Source organism: Bos taurus, chromosome 6 (assembly GCF_002263795.3).
Source record: "Bos taurus isolate L1 Dominette 01449 registration number 42190680 breed Hereford chromosome 6, ARS-UCD2.0, whole genome shotgun sequence".
Taxonomy (NCBI): Eukaryota; Metazoa; Chordata; class Mammalia; order Artiodactyla; family Bovidae; genus Bos; species Bos taurus.
In genome coordinates, this window is record NC_037333.1 from 95,865,327 (window position 1) to 95,885,266 (window position 19,940).

General features: G+C 39.4%; 1 protein-coding gene across 3 annotated transcripts in view; it reads right to left on the minus strand.

Annotated features, from left to right (window-relative positions):
- Positions 1-1,951: 1,951 nt before the first annotated feature.
- Positions 1,952-19,940, minus strand: part of PRKG2 (protein kinase cGMP-dependent 2) — a 136,439-nt gene continuing 118,450 nt past the window's right edge. For 2 of the 3 annotated variants that reach the window (XM_024993286.2, XM_024993289.2), the window contains 2 exons: positions 18,372-18,438; positions 1,952-16,194 (listed from right to left, as the gene is read on the minus strand). In XM_024993286.2, the coding sequence (XP_024849054.1) occupies positions 16,099-16,194; positions 18,372-18,438 (163 nt within the window). In that variant the 3' untranslated portion in view covers positions 1,952-16,098. The remainder of the gene's footprint in view (positions 16,195-18,371; positions 18,439-19,940) is intronic. The other variant, NM_001144099.1, reaches the window with a different exon arrangement.

The window sequence follows — 19,940 nt, forward strand, 5'->3', positions numbered from 1 at the left end:
ATTTTATCTCTAAGGAGTCTTTTTTTAAGTTATTCATTTGTAAGAATTCTTGATACATTAAAGATATAAAATTTTAATCTGTTACTCATGTTCCCAAGGCTTTCCCTGAGTGGTCATCTGTCTTTTTAAAATTGATTATGAGGTATGTATATTTATATGTATATATTTACATAAGTGTTCATACAGAAAGAATAGATGTGGACAAGAATACAGCCGTGGACAGTCACAGACATAGGGAAAGTTTACTATTCTTGTCACCTCCTCATTCTTACACCTATGAGTAATTATCTAACCCTCAGACATCTCCAAGGAACTCTTGTGATGCTCAGGTATGAAATTTGGTAACTTTCAGAAAGTATTTTAGATATTTACCCTTTAAACATTTATCTCTTTCTTGAACATTAAAGTCCTTGAGTTTCACAAAGCACTCGACAGAGGGCCTGGCAGGTATGAAATAGACAAGTGGTGAAAACCTTTGCGTCTCACCTTCTCATCTTAGACACGCCGACTCGGTCCCTCGGAGGTTTAGCCCCAGGACCTGCCAGAAGTCACACAGCAGAGACGATGCTCCTGAGGCTTCGTTCAGTACTGCGCCCACCATCCTCTCTTGTTTCACACGATAATAAAACACATCACACAAACCATCCCAGTGAGAAAAGTACCATAGGACCAACAGGGTCTCAGCCACACAGGCTCCTACCTGCAAAAGGAGGGTAGCAGAGTGCCTGAGATTGCGTGTATTGTTGTTGCTGTTGTTTTATTTGGTCCTTTCAGCCCCCTCTGACCACAGCAGCAAGTTGAATCTCACGAACAGGGCTGGTTGATTTGCTTTGGTGTGAGGTCTCTTTCTGGAAGCAGCTAGAGCCCGGTGTGTTATTATGACCACTAGATGGAGTCCAGTTATTAGTCTGAAGTGCCAACACTGCTTGTTGAAGGGCATCCCAGCTTCCACAATTACCCAGAGTGTGACTGGCCATTGTGCACAAGTTCTCGGACAGCCCTTGCTTCCAAAGGGGACAATTCTAGACAACCCTGGAGATCAAAGGGTTTTGTCTTTTTCTTTGTTGTGAGCAAAGTATCCTTTTGTGAGGCTCTTCAGCGGAATTTCAAAGAGGCTGCATTTAAATGTTCCTAGACCAGGGACGGGGGACCCTGGTGGCCTGCCGTCTATGAGGTCACACAGAGTCGGACACAACTGAAGTGACTTAGCAGCAGCTGCAGACCCCTACTTCCCCTCCTCCTCCTAACTCGCTCCTTTACTTTCATTGTTCTTAAAGAGAAAGAGTATTCTGTGAATCCCATATGCTCATCCCAGTGCTTCCCAGGCGGCGCAGTGGTAAAGAATCTGCCTACCAATGTAGGAGACGCTGGAGATCCCTGGGTTGGGATGATCCCCTGGAGGGGGAGGAAATGGCAACACACTCCAGTATTCTTGTCTGGGAAATCTCATAGACAGAGGAGCCTGGTGGGCCACAGTCCATGGGGTCACAAAGAGTTAGACGCGACTGAGCACAGACTGACTCCTACTTTCTCTGCCTCTCTTACTCCCTCTCTCTCCTTTACCTTTATTGTTTTTAAAGAGAAAGAGTGTTCTGTGCATCCCTCAGCCAGATATTTCTGCCCCCAAAGCATTCTGAGTTTCCATTCAGGTCACCACAGTGCATTAAGTAGAGTCACCTGTGTTATATAGTATGTTCTTATTTTTTAACCTATTTTATGCCTAGTATCAATAGCATATATGTCTCAATCCCAGTCTCCCAATTCCTCCCATCCCCTCTTTCCCCTTAGTATCCATACATTTGTTTTCCAGTCTATGTTTCTATTTCTAGTTTGTTTTGTAAAGCAACTCTACTCCAATAAAAATTAATCATTAAAAAAGTATTATGAGCTATTAGATTTGCCTGGTGAGAGAATATTGCTGCACTGAAGTAATAACAAAAAAATCAAGAAATAGTTTCACCTCTTTATTTAAACGCCACATGGATCTACAATGGAATTCCTCTTGATCACACATATTCAATTAAAACTTTTTCAGGAAATTGTATTCAGGAGTGCCTTTTGTCACATTATTATCTGATCAGTTTTCACAGAGAACGTGGCACATTTTGCAAATGCTGTCTTTTTCCATGCTTTGAATACTTATTAAATTTGCGAGATTTTTAACAGTCATTACCATGCATTTCCCGGACCTATCAAATAGAGACACAAATCAGATGCGCCTGAAAGTGGGGCAAACAAAACCCAGAACGGCAGTTCTTACTCTAAGCACTAGAGCTTTTTAAAATTCAAAATCATTCCACTTCACTTGTATAAAAACAAATTGCCCCAGCTTCCCTGGGGCGCTAACCATCAGTTGAGTTAACTAAATCCTTGGTTAAAAATACAGAAAATAGCATCTTATATACATTAATATGTCTAATATTTGGAGAAGGCAATGGCATCCCACTCCAGTACTCTTGCCTGGAAAATCCCATGGACAGAGGAGCCTGGTGGGCCACAGTCCATGGGGTCGCTAAGAGTCGGACAAGACTCAGCGACTTCACTTTTACTTTTCACTTTCCTGCATTGGAGAAGGCAATGGCAACCCACTCCAGTGTTCTTGCCTGGAGAATCCCAGGGACGGGGGAGCCTCGTGGGCTGCCGTCTATGGGGTTGCACAGAGTCGGACATGACTGAAGTGACTTAGCAGCAGCAGCAGCAGCAGCATCATGTCTAACATTGTTCACCTTTAAGTAGCTCAAGTTGGTAACAAATGTGACAGAGTTCCCTTGCATCCACCTTCACATTACTTAGCTTGAGAATGATGGAGACATTTAAAGGAGGCTTAGGAAAATAATCAACCATTTAACTGCAAGGTGGTAGAGTGCCATAAGTATGACTTACAAGATAGAGGAAGATTTTTAGGTCAAAACAAAATCTTTCTGGTATGTATATATATATGTATATATATATACATACATCTTCCCAGGTGGTGCAGTGGTAAAGAATCCACCTCCCAATGCAGGAGATGCCAGAGCACAGGTTCAATCCCTGGTCTGGGAAGATCCCCTGGAGAAGGAAATAGCAACCCACTCCAATATTCTTGTCTGGATAATTCCATGGTTAGTGGAGTCTTGTGGGCCACAGTCCCTGGCGTCACAAAGAACTGGACATGACTGAGCATAACTGTGTCTCTTGTGTCTCCTGCATTGACAGGTAGATTCTTTACCACTGAGCCACCTGCAAAGCTCAGTTGGAGTTACCTTATTTTAAATTCTTACAGTGTTTTAGCAAGCTCATATAAGAATAACCATTTTCCTCTGAGTACTATTTAACTATATCCCAAAGGTTTTTGAAATGCATTGCTCATTTTTAAAAATTAATTTCTACCTTGAAACTTTATGTTTTAAAGTCATCTTTAAAACTCAGAGTCATTGGGGGAAAAAAAATGTAATTTCCTACTGAATAGTTGTTTGGTTCTATTATTGGTTCTAGTTTTATTGCACTGCATACTTGGTTATTTTTTCCAATCTACTTTTTAGTGCACCAAGTATCTCTTTGATAAATCTAAAAATCCTTTCCCCAAAATTTAATTTAACATATAACAATTTTAATTTGGATGAAGTGCTTTTAAGTGAAATGAATTGGATAATTTTCCATCATTAAATTTGTGTTTTGGAAAAAAAATAAACACTAGAGAAGTACAAGTGGTAACTGATGGAGATGTAGAGTGGAAACAAGAACAATTCTAAAGCGCTCAAATAAACCCAACAAGAGATGATGTTATCCTGAACAGAGACAAGAGATGCAGAATGAGGAATTATGTTTTGAACTGCGTTTGTGGTCACTAGAAAATTTAGATGGATGCGATCAGAAACCTGTTGGCCTGCAGCTTAGCAGTAAGGTCTGGTATGGAGATAAGAACTTGGAGTTACAGTTACACAGGTAATACTAAAAATAGTAAGTATAAAGGAGGTGGAGTCATCTGTAAGGAGAGATGGGCCAAAGGAATTGAGAAAACTGGTGAAAGTTTGATTTGATGGAGAGCAGTTGTGAAGAATGAAGGCAGAGTGAATACCAGAGTCCTAAATTGAGGATTAAGTCCAAAGTGTTGAATTGATAGTTGTATCTTTATATAGGTTAGTTGGCCTGTTATGCTATGGAGGCCAAGTTTGGTACTCTTTGACCTTCTTGCTAGAGAACTGGTAAGAAGAGCAGGATTTGGGGATGAAAGATGACGAGTTGTCTTTCAGACATGCTTGCACCAAGTACAAAAAATCTAACATAGTAGAAGTTGAAAATATAAATGCCCAGAGTTTGAATAAGAGTAGGAGAAGGCAATGGCACCCCACTCCAGTACTCTTGCCTGGAAAATCCCATGGACAGAGGAGCCTAGTGGGCTGCAGTCCATGGGGTCACTAAGAGTTGGACACGACTGATCAACTTCACTTTCACGCATTGGAGAAGGAAATGGCAACCCACTCCAGTGTTCTTGCCTGGAGAATCCCAGGGATGGGGGAACCTGGTGGGCTGCCGTCTATGGGGTCGCACAGAGTTGAACATGACTGAAGCGACTTAGCAGCAGCAGCAGTAGCAGAAGTAGCTGTGAGCTCTAATTCAGGCAATAAAACAAATTAAAAGATGAATGCAATCTGGCAAGTGGAAGAGGAAGGTGTGAGTAGAGTGGTGACCTAGTATTTAGCAAGCAAATAAGAATTTTACTCCAGGCCTGAAACTGTTTACTTGGGAGGCTACACACCCCAAAAATATTGGCATTCCCCTAGTTTGGGTGGCACTAGTGATAAGGAACCCACCTGCCAATGCAGGAGACGTAAGAGGCACTGGTTTAATCCCTGTGTCAGGAAGATTCTCTAAAGTAGGAAATGGCAACCCACTCCAGTATTCTTGCCTGGAGAATCTCATGGACAGAGGAGCCTGGTGGGCTACAATCCATGGGGTTGCAAATAGTCGGACACAACTGAAACGACTTAGTACGCACACAAGCACTGGTTTACAAGAAAGTACATTTTTTCTCTTGATAGCAACACATTACTTTGAGCCCAAATGGTATTGCTTATTGTTTCTATTAGTCTATATTTTCACACTTGGCTTGAATGGATTTCTGATGTGTTTCCATATATCCTTAGGTTACCCTGTCCATCTAGAGAGAAGTTGGAGTAAAGGATAAATTGGTTCATAACATGATTCTATAGGTAATTTCCCTGAGTAGTCAACAACCTTTTGAACATATACTTCTTCCCACTAAAAATAACCTTGTTCACTTATCTTCATATTTGCATACTTGCAAGTATGCACCCATCTGCATGAATGCAAGTCATAGAAGCAAAAATAAACCAGTAAGACTTATGTGAAAACCATAAGATAAATTTAATGGCACAACCCTGCTAGGAATAAGCAGTATTCAGTTTGAGTTGGAAAAAAAGTGAAGAAAACTAACCACAGAGGGCTAGGAAAGCTTCCCTAGGGTCTGTAGATTGGGTCTATTCCATAGAAGAGGGGTATGCAGACTCTTGCAAAGGAAAGATGTGATACATCTAGGAAGTGAAGACGATTTTTAGAGCAGCTGGTATCCCAACTCTGCTTCATTCCAAAAAAAAAAGCTAAAACAGTAGCAGAAATTGAACTTAACATGAAGAAGGATTAAAGCTAAAATACTCCACCATCTAAAACCACTACAACATTACTTTTATATGATGTACATATTTTGACTGACACCTGGAGCAACATATGCTTGAGGATATATTTGAGCACTACTGTTATGTCTGGTTTAAATTAGTCCATGAAAGGCACGGTCTTTTAACTAGTTTTGCACCCAGAAAATACAGCATACAATGTGTAGGATCTAGAACTGTTTTTTCCAGTTTTTTTTAAATCCATGCTGACCTTCAACTATGACTATAACGCACACCAAAAGTCCTTTAAAATGTTGGCTGAATACATGTTTGAAGTGTGTTAGTTTCTTTTCCCTCCAGGGTAAATTTTCATCTATTAAGTAGTAGAAACAATTGCTTATAAAATTGAGGCATAAAGTTCAAGTGAGATAACATTTATTTATTTATTTTATAATCTTATGTATCTCTTTTTGGCTTTGCTGGGTCTTCGTTACTGCTCAGGCTTGTCTCTAGCTGTGGCGAGCAGGGGCTACCCTCTAGCTGTGGCGCTTGGGCTTCTCAGTGTGGTGTCTTCCGCTGATGTGGAGCACAGGCTCAGTAGCTGTGGCACACGGGCTTAGCTGCTCCGCGGCATGTGGGATCTTCCCAGACCAGGGATCGAACCTGTGTCTCCTGCCTTAGAAGGCAGACTCTTTACCACTGAGCCACCAGAGAAGCCCTGAAATAACATTAATAATGTACTTAGCACACTGCCTGTCAATAAATGCTTAAGATGTTAATCCTTTTCCTTTTTTTTAATCTTGAACAATGTAATCACCAATATCTGGCAATCTCATCTGAAAAATTACTGAGACCACATGCTGTTCTTAGAAGAGGAATATTTTAAAATTATATGTAATCATACACACACATATATATACTTACAGATACTTATGTACACACCTATATATATACCTGTATACATCTATTTACTCACCTAGAACCTTCAAAAATCTCAAGAACTGTTCTTATTTCTTCTTCTCTTTATCTCATTCTTCCCATCCAAGCCTGTTACCTGTTACTTTCCAAAACACAGCCTCAGTCTACCGATCACTCCTTTTATGTGATCCGTCTGACATTCTAGTCTGAACCAGTTCCCATTAGTTTTCCCTTGAATTAAATATTTCAACATCCTGCTAACTTGTCTGTCTGCTTCCTTCACTCCCCCATCTATGCTCCTTCAGAGCACAGTCACCAGTATGATCTTTTGAAAACATAAATCAGCTCAAGTCACTCTCCTGTTCTAAAAGGGAAAAAAAATCACGTGGCTTCATATTTTTTTGGTGATAAACCCAAGCACTTTATATGGTATAGGAAGTTTTCCTAATCTGGTCCTGCCTACCTCTTTGAGCTCTCATTATTCTGGAAACTTACGAGACTTCTTCCTGTTTCCCCAACATGCCAAATTCATTAATACCCCAACATTTTTTGCATTTGTTTATTTATTTTTTTTTGCATGGAACACTTTTTCCTAGACTGTATCAAGATTGTTTCCCTTTTAGCATTCAAATCTCATCTCAAATGTCACTTACTCCGGAAAGCATTTCCTTACCAGTTATTCAAATCCATTCTCACCTCTCCTCAGGCTCAGTGTGTCACATTAGCCTATTTAACTATATTAACAGAGTTTATCACTGTGATGAAAAAGTTTATTTGTTTATTTTTGCAGAGCAAATAATTCTCCTTTTGAATTACTTACATGATCTTGTTTTTGCCTTCCTTGGAATAAATCTTGGTTCTTCTCTAGAAGCATCCACCTGCCTATTAGGATGAGTTCCAGTAAAGTAGCAGAGAAAGTCTCAGCTGACATTAAGCTTCTGGAAGTCAAAAGCCAAGCTTTGATCCTGAGAAAGGATTATCTAAATTCCTCTATCTCCTTTAGCTTATAAAGGATCAGGCCTTGTTAAGAGACCAGAGAATTTTGTATATGTAAGAAAAGTCCAGGGAGAAAAGAAAGAGGGAAAAGCCTACCCTTTTCTAGCCAGAGGGAACTGTGAAAGGAAGGAAGGAGGAGAGGACACCCTTGCTCCCATTTGGGACTCAAGCTGCTCTAGAATAAATGTCAGCACAGTAACTTTGGGGACACAGCGTGGCCTGCAGTACAAGTGCGTGTGTGCTCAGTCACGTCTAACTCTTTGCAACCCCATGGACTGTAGCCCTCCAGGCTCCTCTGTCTATGGGATTTTTCGGGCAAGAATACTGGGGTGGGTTGCCATTTCCTCCTCCAGGGGATCTCCCCATCCCAGGGATCAAACTCGTGTCACCTGTGTCTCCTGCATTGCAGGCAGATTCTTTACCCGCTGCGCCAACAGGGAAGCCCCTAGAACCTCCTATTTGTTAGTCCCTCCACTGTGTCTGACTCTTTGCAACTCCATGGACTAAAGCCCCAACAGACTCCTCTGTCCATGGAATTCTCCAGGCAAGAGTACTGGATTGGGTAGCCATTCCCTTCTCCACAGAATCTTCCCAACCCAGGGATTGAACCCAGGTCTCCTGCATTGCAGGTGGACTCCTCACTGTCTGAGCCGCCAGGGAGACCTCCCGGGGAGCTAATAAATCCCACAGAGGACCAGGCTACTTCAAGTGGAATGGGGCCTAGGCCTTGATACTTGTATTAGTCCCCATCAAATGCTGATATCAATCAAAATTTGAGAACCACTGCCCTAAAAAGATTGTATAAATTATTTCATTGGATTAACTTTAAACTAGATGAGACTTTTCATGTCCTCTCACTAATCAATAGGTGGAAGCCCAAAGGGTATAAGCTACAGATACAGCTTTTAAATTTATATTTTTTCTATGAATATCCAGATTTTATGTTGAATTACATTTTGTAATGCCTTCCATCTGTTTAACAATTTACAGTCATCCTCTTAGAATTAGAATATATGCTTCATGATGGAAGGAGTCTGGTCTATGTTGATCACTAGTAATCACCAGGTCTGGTCGAGAGAAGACACACAAATATGTGTTGAAAGAATCCTTCAATCAGTTGGTTCATTAACTAGTTAAGTAATTTATGCATATGTATTTAGTGGAGAAAATTTGGTGTCAGAAGATACTCTGCCTGAGGATGATAGAGACGGTTGGGGGGACAAGAGTCAGAAAGTCTGGCAAACGCATAACTAGGTATTACCTAAAAACAGCTAAAAACACCCAGCAAAGTAAATCACCTGCTGCTAACAACCAAAAGCCTTAACTTGCATCTGTAAAAGTTTGAGGCAAAGATTTAAGTAAAAGCTTAATGCTGGACAAGCCTGATAGGGTATGTCAGTCACCTGCCTTTAGAATGATTTGATGGAGTGGACTTTGTATTTGATGTTCCCCAGTCCTTTCTCTTTTTCAATGATTTTTCTAGTATCGAGCCTAGCTCTCTGTTTCAAGTGTATTTTTTAAAGTAAACGTTCATGATCATAAAATAGAAGTTCAGTGTATAAAATGTAGCAATAGATAAAAATATCCATGATCACACTGCCTTGAGATCATCACCGTTCACCTACCAGGTCATCCAATAAATATGAATATAGATTAGGACCGTGAATTTGGTCCTTCTGCTGTACCCTCAGTGCCTAGTAGAGTGCCTGGAACAGTGCTTAATTAATAAGTGTAGAATGAATCGATTAAGAAACACGTTAAATATTTTTCTTCACATTCACTATGCCTGAGTATAAGAAGGTTCCTCTTAATCCCTTTGATAAAGAATATATATATATATATTAATATTTTTATTAGCCTTTCTTTACTTTCTTTGGCCTCGATTCATGGATCGAATTTTTAAGTATTTCTAGTTATACCTGAATATTTTCACTCTTCTTACCCTGTTCGGCCTACTTCGTTTCCAGGATTGATACATTGCCAGTGTCTTCCTTGAGCTCATCATATTTTCTTCTGCTTCTTCTTTTCTTTTCCCTTTTTTAAAAAATAAGTCCATTTATTTATTTTTGGCTGAACTGGGTCTTTGTTGCTGCACATGGGCTTTCTCTGGTTGTTGTGAGTGGGGTCCACTCTCTAGTGGTGGTGTAAGGGCTTCTCATTTTGGTAGCTTCTCTTGTTGCAGAGCACGGGCTCTAGGCATGGTCTTCTTTTGGCACACAGGCTTAGTCATCCTGTGGCATGTGGAATCTTCCCAGACCAGGGATCAAACTCATGTCCCCTGCATTGGCAGGTGGATTCTTAACCACTGGACTACCAGGGAAGTCCTGCTTCTTATTTTCTTAATGCATGTCCACCTAGTTAATATTTATCAAAACAAATTTCTTGTTATTTTTATTATACCATGTTAAATTCATAACAAACAATTAAATAAACAAAAATGCTTTGGTTTCATGCTTTCCAAAACTGAAAATGCTCCAGGTTGAACTCAGTGTAGAGCGTGTCTGTAAACCGCCTGAGACAAATTGATATTGCCGGTTTTAGGTGAGTCACGTGGCCTGTGCTCTGTATACACTGATAAGTGAAAATGGGTAGAAAGACAGGAAGCAGATCTCATTAGTTAAAGATTCTAAATAAATTACATAAGAATAATGATATATATAGGTTTGAAATGCAGTGACTTTGTACCGTGTTAATTCAGCTAAGCCAGAAATATATTCCCCAGATTTCCCTTCTCTATGCAATTCTGAATCTGGCTTTGCCACAAGAGACATCTGCCTGTATCTGTGAGACACCTCAAATGTCGGCGAGTAGCAGCCATATTTATATTCTAGAGATCGGTGCACGATCAAGCACAGCTGCACCTCGTGCACATTTCTGTTGATACACTGGCTCGCGTTGGTGGTGAAGGGCAGTAGCCAGGCTTGTGGTTCCTCCAACTCCAGCCAGATTGCTCCTTTGGCATCTCCTTTGCCAATGCTGAGCGAGGTGTATAAAAGTGTCAGCTCATCCTACAAGCCACCCATACGGCCAAAGTCGGCAACCTTGAAAGACAGACATAGATCCTCATTTGTCTCTACGGGTTCTGGTTTGCCAGTTTATCTTCTCGTGTTCACTTTGTTCTTGTCTCTCCCACTTCATGTCTGTCTTTCCTTCCCAATCTAGTGGTTTAATTCCTACACACACATTTCTTATCTCACCATTTCTACAGGTCCCAAATCCGGGAGTTGCTTATTTGGCTCCTTTGGCTCATGAACTCTCACTAGGCTTTGACCAAGTACTGGCTAAGGTGATATTTTCATCCGGAGGCTCAATCAAAGGAGTATCTACTTGCAGTTGGCAGAATTCGGTTCATCACAGGCTGTGGGACTGGGGGCCTCGTTTCCTTATTGGCTGTTGGCCAGTGGTTTCCTTAATTATTTGCCACATGAGTTCCTCCATAGAGAAGTTCATGTCATGGCAGCTGGCTTCCATCGGAGCAAGCAAATGAGAGAGAAAGCGAAGGCAGGCAAGACAGAAGCAGATTCACTTTGGCAACATAATCTCAGAAGCGACTTCCCATCACTTTTATTCTATTTGTAGAAGGACGTAACTAGATTCAGTCAACACTCAAGGGAAGGTGATTATAAAAGGGCATGAACACCATAAGCTGGACTCATTGAAAGGCATCTTTTTTTTTTCTGTTGTTGTTTTTAAATATTTATTTATTCATTTGTGTCTTAGTTGTGGCACACAAGATATGCAATCTTCTCTGTGATACGTGGTATCTGTTAGTTGTGGCTGTGGGATCTAGTTCCCTGACCAGATATCAAACCTGGGCTGCCAGCATTGGGGGCACAGAGTCTCAGCCACTGGATCACCAGGGAGGTCCCTGGAAAGCATCTTTGAGGCCGACTACCAAGCCTTTCAAATAGGCAAAAGGCTTTCTCAATATCTGAAGCATGTGCTACACACATCTTCTATTTTTAAAGAATAGAACTTCTAAGCATCATTTTTTCCATAACGTCCTCACAGAAAAGATTTGTGCATGTAGCTTTTGCCTAATGGAGTGGATCATGAATTCATACATATGAAACTCACCAAATTTTTAAAGAAAATATATCATCTTGGAGTAAAGAAAGAGAGACAAATTGAAAAAAGCATTTCTACCTTCAAACATGTACAGTCGGGAAACAGGCTAAGAAGTCAGTGGCAAATACTAGCCATATCTTACAGAAAAAAAAAAAAAGGGGGTAACTCAGAGGCAAAACCAAGATTCTACAAGGTGGAGCCAAGATTCTACAGGGTGGAGCCAAGAGCTATGGCAAACAGCTCACAGGGAGTGGGACTGAGCCCTAAGCAGTGAAATGGTAACATGCATCAGACTAAATTTCAGAATTCTATGGAAGGCTTTGTGCCTCTAATTTTCTCACTCTTGGAATGCAAGGATCTGTTGTGGTTATCCTTTGGTTGTCTCACCATTCAGTGCTGTGAGTGTGAGAATAGATGTCTTGTTAACTTAGGTCACAGGCGTTTTGACCTAAAAGAATATATCCAAGGAATCACATCTGAGGTGTCTTCATCCACACCTGAATGGAACTTAGATGACAAGATCCCAGACCTTGGGTTTGAGTCTGATATCATGAGATGATCTTTTTACAGAGGCTCTTGAGAGGGAATGCATTTATTTTGCACAAGGTAGTAATATAAGTAGCCTGTGGCCAGACAGTGGGTTGTGGTGGTTTTAAAACTTTCTTGCAAATTCTTTGAAACTCTCATTAAGAAACGGAGCCTCTGTTCCCTCCCCACAAATCAGGTGGGCTTGTGCTTCCACCCGTAGAATATGGCAGAAGTGATGAGGTGTGACTCCAATGCTGGTTCATAAAGTTTAGTGCTGCTTCTCTTTGTTGACTGGAACTCTTGCTCTCAAAGGCACACAAAAGGAGTCTGACTACTCTAATGACGTCATAACGTGAGGAATTCAAACCACATTGAGGATGTGTGTAAGCACGCTGGACAGCAGTCCTAGTCTTCGAGAAGTCCCAGGCTGGGCTCCAGATACATGAGTGAACAAGGCTTCAGGTAATTATAGCTCTCAGCCAATGAGTCACCCTAGTCTTTGAATCTTTCCATCTGATGTCCCAGATACTGTGGTGCAGAGACAAGTCATCTTTGTCATGTGCTGTCCAAATGTCTGATCCACCGAATCTAGAAGAAGAATCCAAGCAACTAAGAGGTGAGTGAGTGGAAGTCACTCAGTCGTGTCCAACTCTTTGAGACCCCATAGACTGTATAGCCTGCCAGGCTCCTCTGTCCATGGAATTCTCCAGACCAGAATTCTGGAGTGGGTGGCCATTCCCTTCTCCAGGGGATCTTCCCAACCCAGGGACTGAACACAGATCTCCCACATTGCAGGTGGATTCTTTACTGTCTGAGCCACCAGGGAAGCTCAACTAAGAAGTTGTGGGTGAATTTGTTATATTGTTATAGCAACTGGAACTAAGCCATGAAAAACCATCACAGCTAAATTGAAAATGAAAGGCATATTTGAGGCCAATATTTAGCTTTCAAGGCAGTTAATAATCAGTGTTTTTATAATTATTTTAGAATCTTGTGTGAATGAAATAATGATGTAAATACTCCTAGTATAATACTTGGCAATAAAAAATAAGAGTTTATTATTATACCAAAAGATATATATGTATATATTTATTTCCAAATGGTTATTATCAATGACCTACAAGAAATAATATTCTGGCCCAATATTCTAAAACTTTACATATACCACCTCTAAGTTATAGATGAATAAATATGTGGTTTGTTATTCAAGGTCACACATATCTAGGAAGAGCAGGAATTCAAACCCATAGTATTTTACTCCAAATCTTTTCCTTGTCATCACAACATTCTCCTCACCCCAGACATTTTGATATTTAGAGAAAATAGGAAATTACCATTGTGAAAAGCTGACACCACAGAGAAGAGGCTCAAGAATGAAAAATCAACTTTGTACCCAGAAAAGACAGATTAGGAATGATTTAATGATTAGGAATATGAAGGATATGTATATAGGGGAATAATTTTCTATATTTTATAAGAATACCTACATATCTAATTTATAAAAAGTTAGAATTTAGAAACTTAGGTGAGCAGTGAGCTCTTAATAAGCACTTCATTTTTGTGAGGATTAACTCTTCATATGCACTAAAGCTTAACTATCTTTACTTCATGATTTAAAACAAAAAGAAAAGATTGACATTATATTTAATTGATATGGTTGGCATACAGATACCAATGATACACAGAGTTCAGGATTAAATGGTTATTAAGGCCCCTTTAATTCTAACAGATAGTAACAGTACTTTCCATCTATGCAGCATTGATTATTTCGTTGAAATTGGTAAAGGACTCTCTATCAACTTACTCCCCAAAACAGGCCCCTAACGTACATATTATTTTAGTGTGCCTTTTTCTACAGGTGAGAAAGCTAGTACTCAAAAAAGTGAAGTCATTTTCCCAAGGTCATCCAGCTACAGAATAGAATTGGGTTTATATTATGGTTAGGTCTCTCATTTCTTCATCTTTATAAAGTACTCTAAAGGAAACCCAATAAAACCACATGTGGAGATTATATAATGGCATGGCCAGTCATAGCCAAAGTAAACTTGTAGTACTCTAAGTTGGTTTTTATTTGTATATTTGTAAGCTGTTTTTGAATTACAACTACTGATCACCTTTGAGAATACCATTGCTAGTATAACTGTACAGTTCTAATATTAACCTAATACATAAATTTCCTACATTTATAGGTGGGTAATTGAAAAATATATACATGGAAAAACATACAGCGCTTACAAACCAAATGCAAATAAAACTCTTTAAAAAATCTTAGAAATTCATTAAGCGGGTTACGTCAATCCTATTAAAAATGCTTCATCTATGTACAACTTTAAAAATACTACTCCAGGAAACAAAAATTCTTTGGTTCAGCAAAAAGATTCTAAATGTGGAAATATAATTTGTTAAGGATGCACCTTCTTGGGTGGGGCCTCACTCATCTGTTTTAACACTTCAGAAAGCAGATAACTGATTCTCTGAATGCTGAAAATATGGGTGGAGTGTGGGTAGAGGTTGCTTTTCCTATAGAACATCAGCATATGGAAATATAACCAGGAGCTTCAACAATGCAGAAGCTTCATTAATGGAACTTTTTAATGCAGAAGAAACGTCATTTTTACTCTGCTAGATCAGAAAGGTAGAAAGTCGGCTTCCTATCCATTTGGAAAGGAGGGTAGGAGAATAATCATGATTGACACATAAAAACATTCTACTAGCAAAGTTCTTAGGCACTGGCATCCAACACTATTGAAACAAATCTACCCATCATTTGGAAGACTACAGAGGAGACAGGAGGGGACTTGATGTCGGGTGTCCTTGTTACTGGGCATTACTTCTCGAGCGGCTGGCCTGCCTTACATATCTAAAATTATAAATAGTCCCATGACTCATACATCTTTTTAAAAAATTATTAATGCAACAGTGATTTTGGTTTGCATCAATATTTGCCAATGGGATTTTCATTAAAAATTAACTGTGTTTATTCTATACTCTTGGTTTATTAATAGCAACAGTCACAGAACTGGCCAAAATATCTCAGAGTCTCAAAGAGTCAACATTTTGACCTTTTGGAAGTTTTTCTCCTCCACAGGTAAGGGGAAGTAAAAGCCTTCACAATCTAGTTTCTGCATATTTTCTAAGTTGATTGTGAAAATATTTAATATGTAAGATAAAACTTTTCCAAAGGCCCCTCAATTAACCACACGTTACAACCACCTCTCACAAGACTTTTGCAAAGTCTCTGAGGTACCACAGCTGGTCACGGGAAAATAAAAAATATTTTTTGCTTTGTTTATTTTTTCTAAGTTCTCCAATACAATATAATTACCTGGAAGGAAGAATTAACTCATTTATGTTAGGAAGTGGTACCAAGGACTAATATTCAAATTTGCCTTTCCCCAGACTACTTTCAGAAGCATATTAATTTATTTCTAGGTTGAATGCAGGTAAAAATCAAGAATTTCTATTGACTAACAAGTTTCCTGCAAACCGCAATTTCAAGATGCCGTGATGCTTACGTGAGATTGTTGGGAAAGGGAAATTTTCCAAAATTAACCCTTGTTCTTCCTTCTATTTGAATGACTTAGTTGCTCAAGGACAAGACATTTTTTATACCTTACTAGGACTTAAACAAGACAAGAATGATAAGGACGGAGCAATAGATTGCAGAGAAGATAATGTCCCTTTAACAAAAATGGTTCTGACTTTGAAGAGGGGACTAAGACAGCCTTCAACATTTGAGAAAAGCAAAGAATGGAACACATGAATAATTCACAGCATCTAAATGAGACGTTATAATTCAAAACCACCTCTGCACCCACTCTCGCCCACCCCCCTCCCCCCAGATCATGGGCAGGGATTCGTTTCTCTAATGGTCTTCCAAAAGATAGTGTCAAACTCCAAAGAGAAATGATCAGTGTTGGATTACTAGGACTTCTAGTCCTCTTGATTCTGTAGGCAGTGATCGTCTTCCCTTCTCTCAGAAGTCTTTGTCCCAGCCTGACAGCTCATCTGGAGGCACCCCCCTTTCAGGAGGATACTTGTCAAAGTAGCTGTGATCTGTGGGTCCACTGAGCTAGTAGAGAAAAGATGAAACCAAAGGTGAGGATAATGTTGACAAAGCATGCTAGAACACATGGGAATGCTCCCTGTATTTGAACACTGATTTTATACTGCAGCCACTTGTAAGGTACGCATAAGGAAAAGATGACCAGTTATCAGTTTTGAATCACACTCAACCTCATGAGATCTCCCCTTTAGAACAAATGGACTGGATTCCAGAATTACCTTTGATAGGAGCTACCTGGCCTGAGAAGTTATTTCTGAAAGAAAAGGTGAAAAAAAGTGATATCTATTTTTCAAACTGGAAAACATTTTAAAAGGAAATACTTTTTCTTTAAAAATGGGTCAGAATCCTTCTTCCACTTTGTATATTTCTCATCAATCGAAATTTTATATGGCTAATTGACCCATATAAAGTCTCCAGAAGTTTAAACAATGGGAAAATTCAAAATGTTTGTTTTGAATGACTTTGTTGAAAGAATGAAATGACTCTGGTGTTCAGTTACTCTGTAAATCAAGTGGTTTCCAATTTTTAGCCTTCAATTTTCATTAGTATCTAATTGAATTATCAGCTGGTAGATAATTGAAAATACTATTTAGAATCCATCATAATGAGTTTTGGAGAGACAAGGAGACTACTCAGGTGTTCAAAGTGACATTTTATTACAAAACCCTCCACTCTCATTTACTTATTTACGTGAACACAACTCTTAGCAAGTTCATCTATCGGACTGGCCAAAAAGTTCATTTGGGTTTTTCTGGAAGATGGTATGGAAAAACCTGAACGAACTTTTTGACCAACCCAATATATAAAAATAATTTTTAAGAGAAATAGAACTGATGTGGAATCTGGTTCCACTTATTAATAAATAATATTTATCCTCAAGTACATTAAATAATTTCTTTTCAAAGCATTTTGCTTAATAATTACTTTAAAATTTATAATGTATTTATGTTGTTTGATACTGCATCTTACAAAAATGTAATTATAACTGAATTCAGAAGAAATATCTGTGCTGCCAACAAAATCTTTACTGTCACAAAAATTTTTAATTAAAAAAATTAAAATTTAAAGTTTTTAAAGGATGAGCAATAGAAGGCTTTCCAGCATAAAAATCTTTTATATTAGGATAAAATTTTATAGGGAACATCTAACGGAAATATGGAGATAGGCATTCAGAGAGAAAAATGAATGATATAATATTTCTGTCTGTATTTTAAAATTATTTTTAAGATAATTATTTCTGTCCAAAAAGTAACACTCAGGGACTGAGCACTGGAAATGTAGCTAGTCGGAATTAAGATGTGATGAGAAGTGGAAAATCCACTTGAGATTTTTGAAAATTTAGAAAGATCTCATTAATATTTTGTGTTGGTTACAATTTGAAATGTAATGTGTAAGGGCTTCCCTGGTGCTACCAAGGGCTTCCCTGGTGGCTCAGCTGGTAAAGGATTCATCTGCAATGCGGGACACCTGGGTTCGATCCCTGGGTTGGGAAGATCCCCTGGATACGGGAATGGCTACCCACTCTAGTATTCTAGCCTGGAGAATTCCATGGACTGTATGGGGTCACAGAGAGTCAGACACGACTGAGAGAGTTTCACTTTCATTTTCACATGTGGAAATAATAATCCTTAATGTAGTAAAATAATTAAAACTAATTTCACCTATTTCTTTTAACCCTTTTAAATATGGCTACTGGAAGATTTTAAATTGCATATAGGTTCATATTATATTTCTAGAACCATCTTTCAGCCTGACCAACACTGAGACTTAGAAATGAAAGTGTTAGTCACTCAGTCGTATCTGACTCTTTTTGACTCCAAGGACTATACAGCCCACCAGCCTCCTCTGTTCATGGAATTCTCCAGGCAAGAATATTGGAGTGAGTAGCCATTCCTTTCTCCAGGAGATCTTCCTGACCCAGGGATCCAACCTGGTCTCCTTCATTACTTAGATTCACATGTAATGCATTCCTAAGAGTTGAGCTAAGGTCCATTGAACAGGTAATAGAATCATATTTGCATAGAATCACAACTGCAATGACATTTTAACTTAAATTTAAAAACTTAAAAATTTTAAGATCTATTATATACATATACTTGAGTTTGCACACATGATCACACACTTAAACTCTGTTTACAAAAACACCTAGAAAAAAATCAAGAGAGTAATATCAGCTACCATACCTCTCTTTGTAAAGGTGATGGAAGATTTCGTGCTTTCAGTCCCTCCCAATTAAAACCATTTAACCACCTGAGAAATGAGAAAAGCACAGAGGAATATTACTGATCTGATACACTATTAGCATGTCATGTTATCTGTCAACCCATTCTGTTGCCTGCTTCCTGCCTCCAATGGTGTAGCTGTAAGTAATCAGAGAGAAATACTCACTGTGCCCACACACACACACACACACACACACGTGTGTATCTCACATTAAATCCATGCCCACTACTTTCCCGGGAGGGGGCTTTAGTGTCTCCAGCAGTCAGTCTAGGTCTCCCTGTTTTTCCACTCATTGCCACACCCTTTTAGACTCAAAATTCATTCTTTGTCTTCTCTCCTCAAACTTTCAGAACCGCCTCTCCATCCTCACTCCCAAATGATAGCCTGGCTTCCTATTTCATGAAGAAAATTGGAGCAGAAAAGAGAACTCCTACAATTTTTCACCAGCATAATGCTACACGCAAGTTCAGGAGCTAAGTCATGTCTGACTCTTTGCAACCCCAAGGACTGTAGCCTGCCAGGCTTCCTCTGTTCATGAGATGTTTCAGGCAAGATACTGGAGTGGGTTGCCATTTCCTTCTCCTATGTACCTGCCTATGTACCCACATCTGTGTGTTTCCCTTCTCTCCTGTGCCATGAATGCATTGCCTTTGCTTCCAGTTGAGGAGAGCTCCTCTACTGTGTACTTGATCTTGTAGACATTCTTTATTCAAACATGCTCCTTAAAATCTCACCTCTCCTGAATTTTCTCTGCTGGTGTATTCAGATTAGTGTGGAAAAAATGAAATTCTTGCAACCACAAAGCACTCTCCCTTCACCTGAACTTTCCTCCAACTCTCACTCCAGTTCTCTCTTCTCATTGGAAGAAAACTTGAAAGAGTAACCTAATCACTGTATCGACTGCAGATAAAAAAATTGCTGCCTGCTAATGCCAAAGAATGCTCAAACTACCACACAACTGCACTCATCTCACACGCTAGTAAAGTAAAGCTCAAAATTCTCCAAGCCAGGCTTCAGCAATACGTGAACCGCAAACTTCCAGATGTTCAAGCTGGGTTTAGAAAAGGCAGAGGAACCAGAGATCAAATTGCCAACATCCTCTGGATCATGGAAAAAGCAAGAGAGTTCCAGAAAAACATCTATGTCTGCTTTACTGACCATGCCAAAGCCTTTGACTGTGTGAATCATAATAAACTGTGGACAATTCTGAAAGAGACGGGAATACCAGACCACCTGACCTGCCTCTTGAGAAACCTGTATGCAGGTCAGGAAGCAACAGTTAGAACTGGACATGGAACAACAGACTGGTTCCAAATAGGAAAAGGAGTACGTCAAGGCTGTATATTGTCACCCTGCTTATTTAACTTATATGCAGAGTACATCATGAGAAACCCTGGGCTGGAAGAAGCACAAGATGGAATCCAGATTGCTGTGAGAAATATCAATAACCTCAGATATGCAGATGACACCACCCTTGTGGCAGAAAGTGAAGAAGAACTAAAAAGCCTCTTGATGAAAGTGAAAGAGAA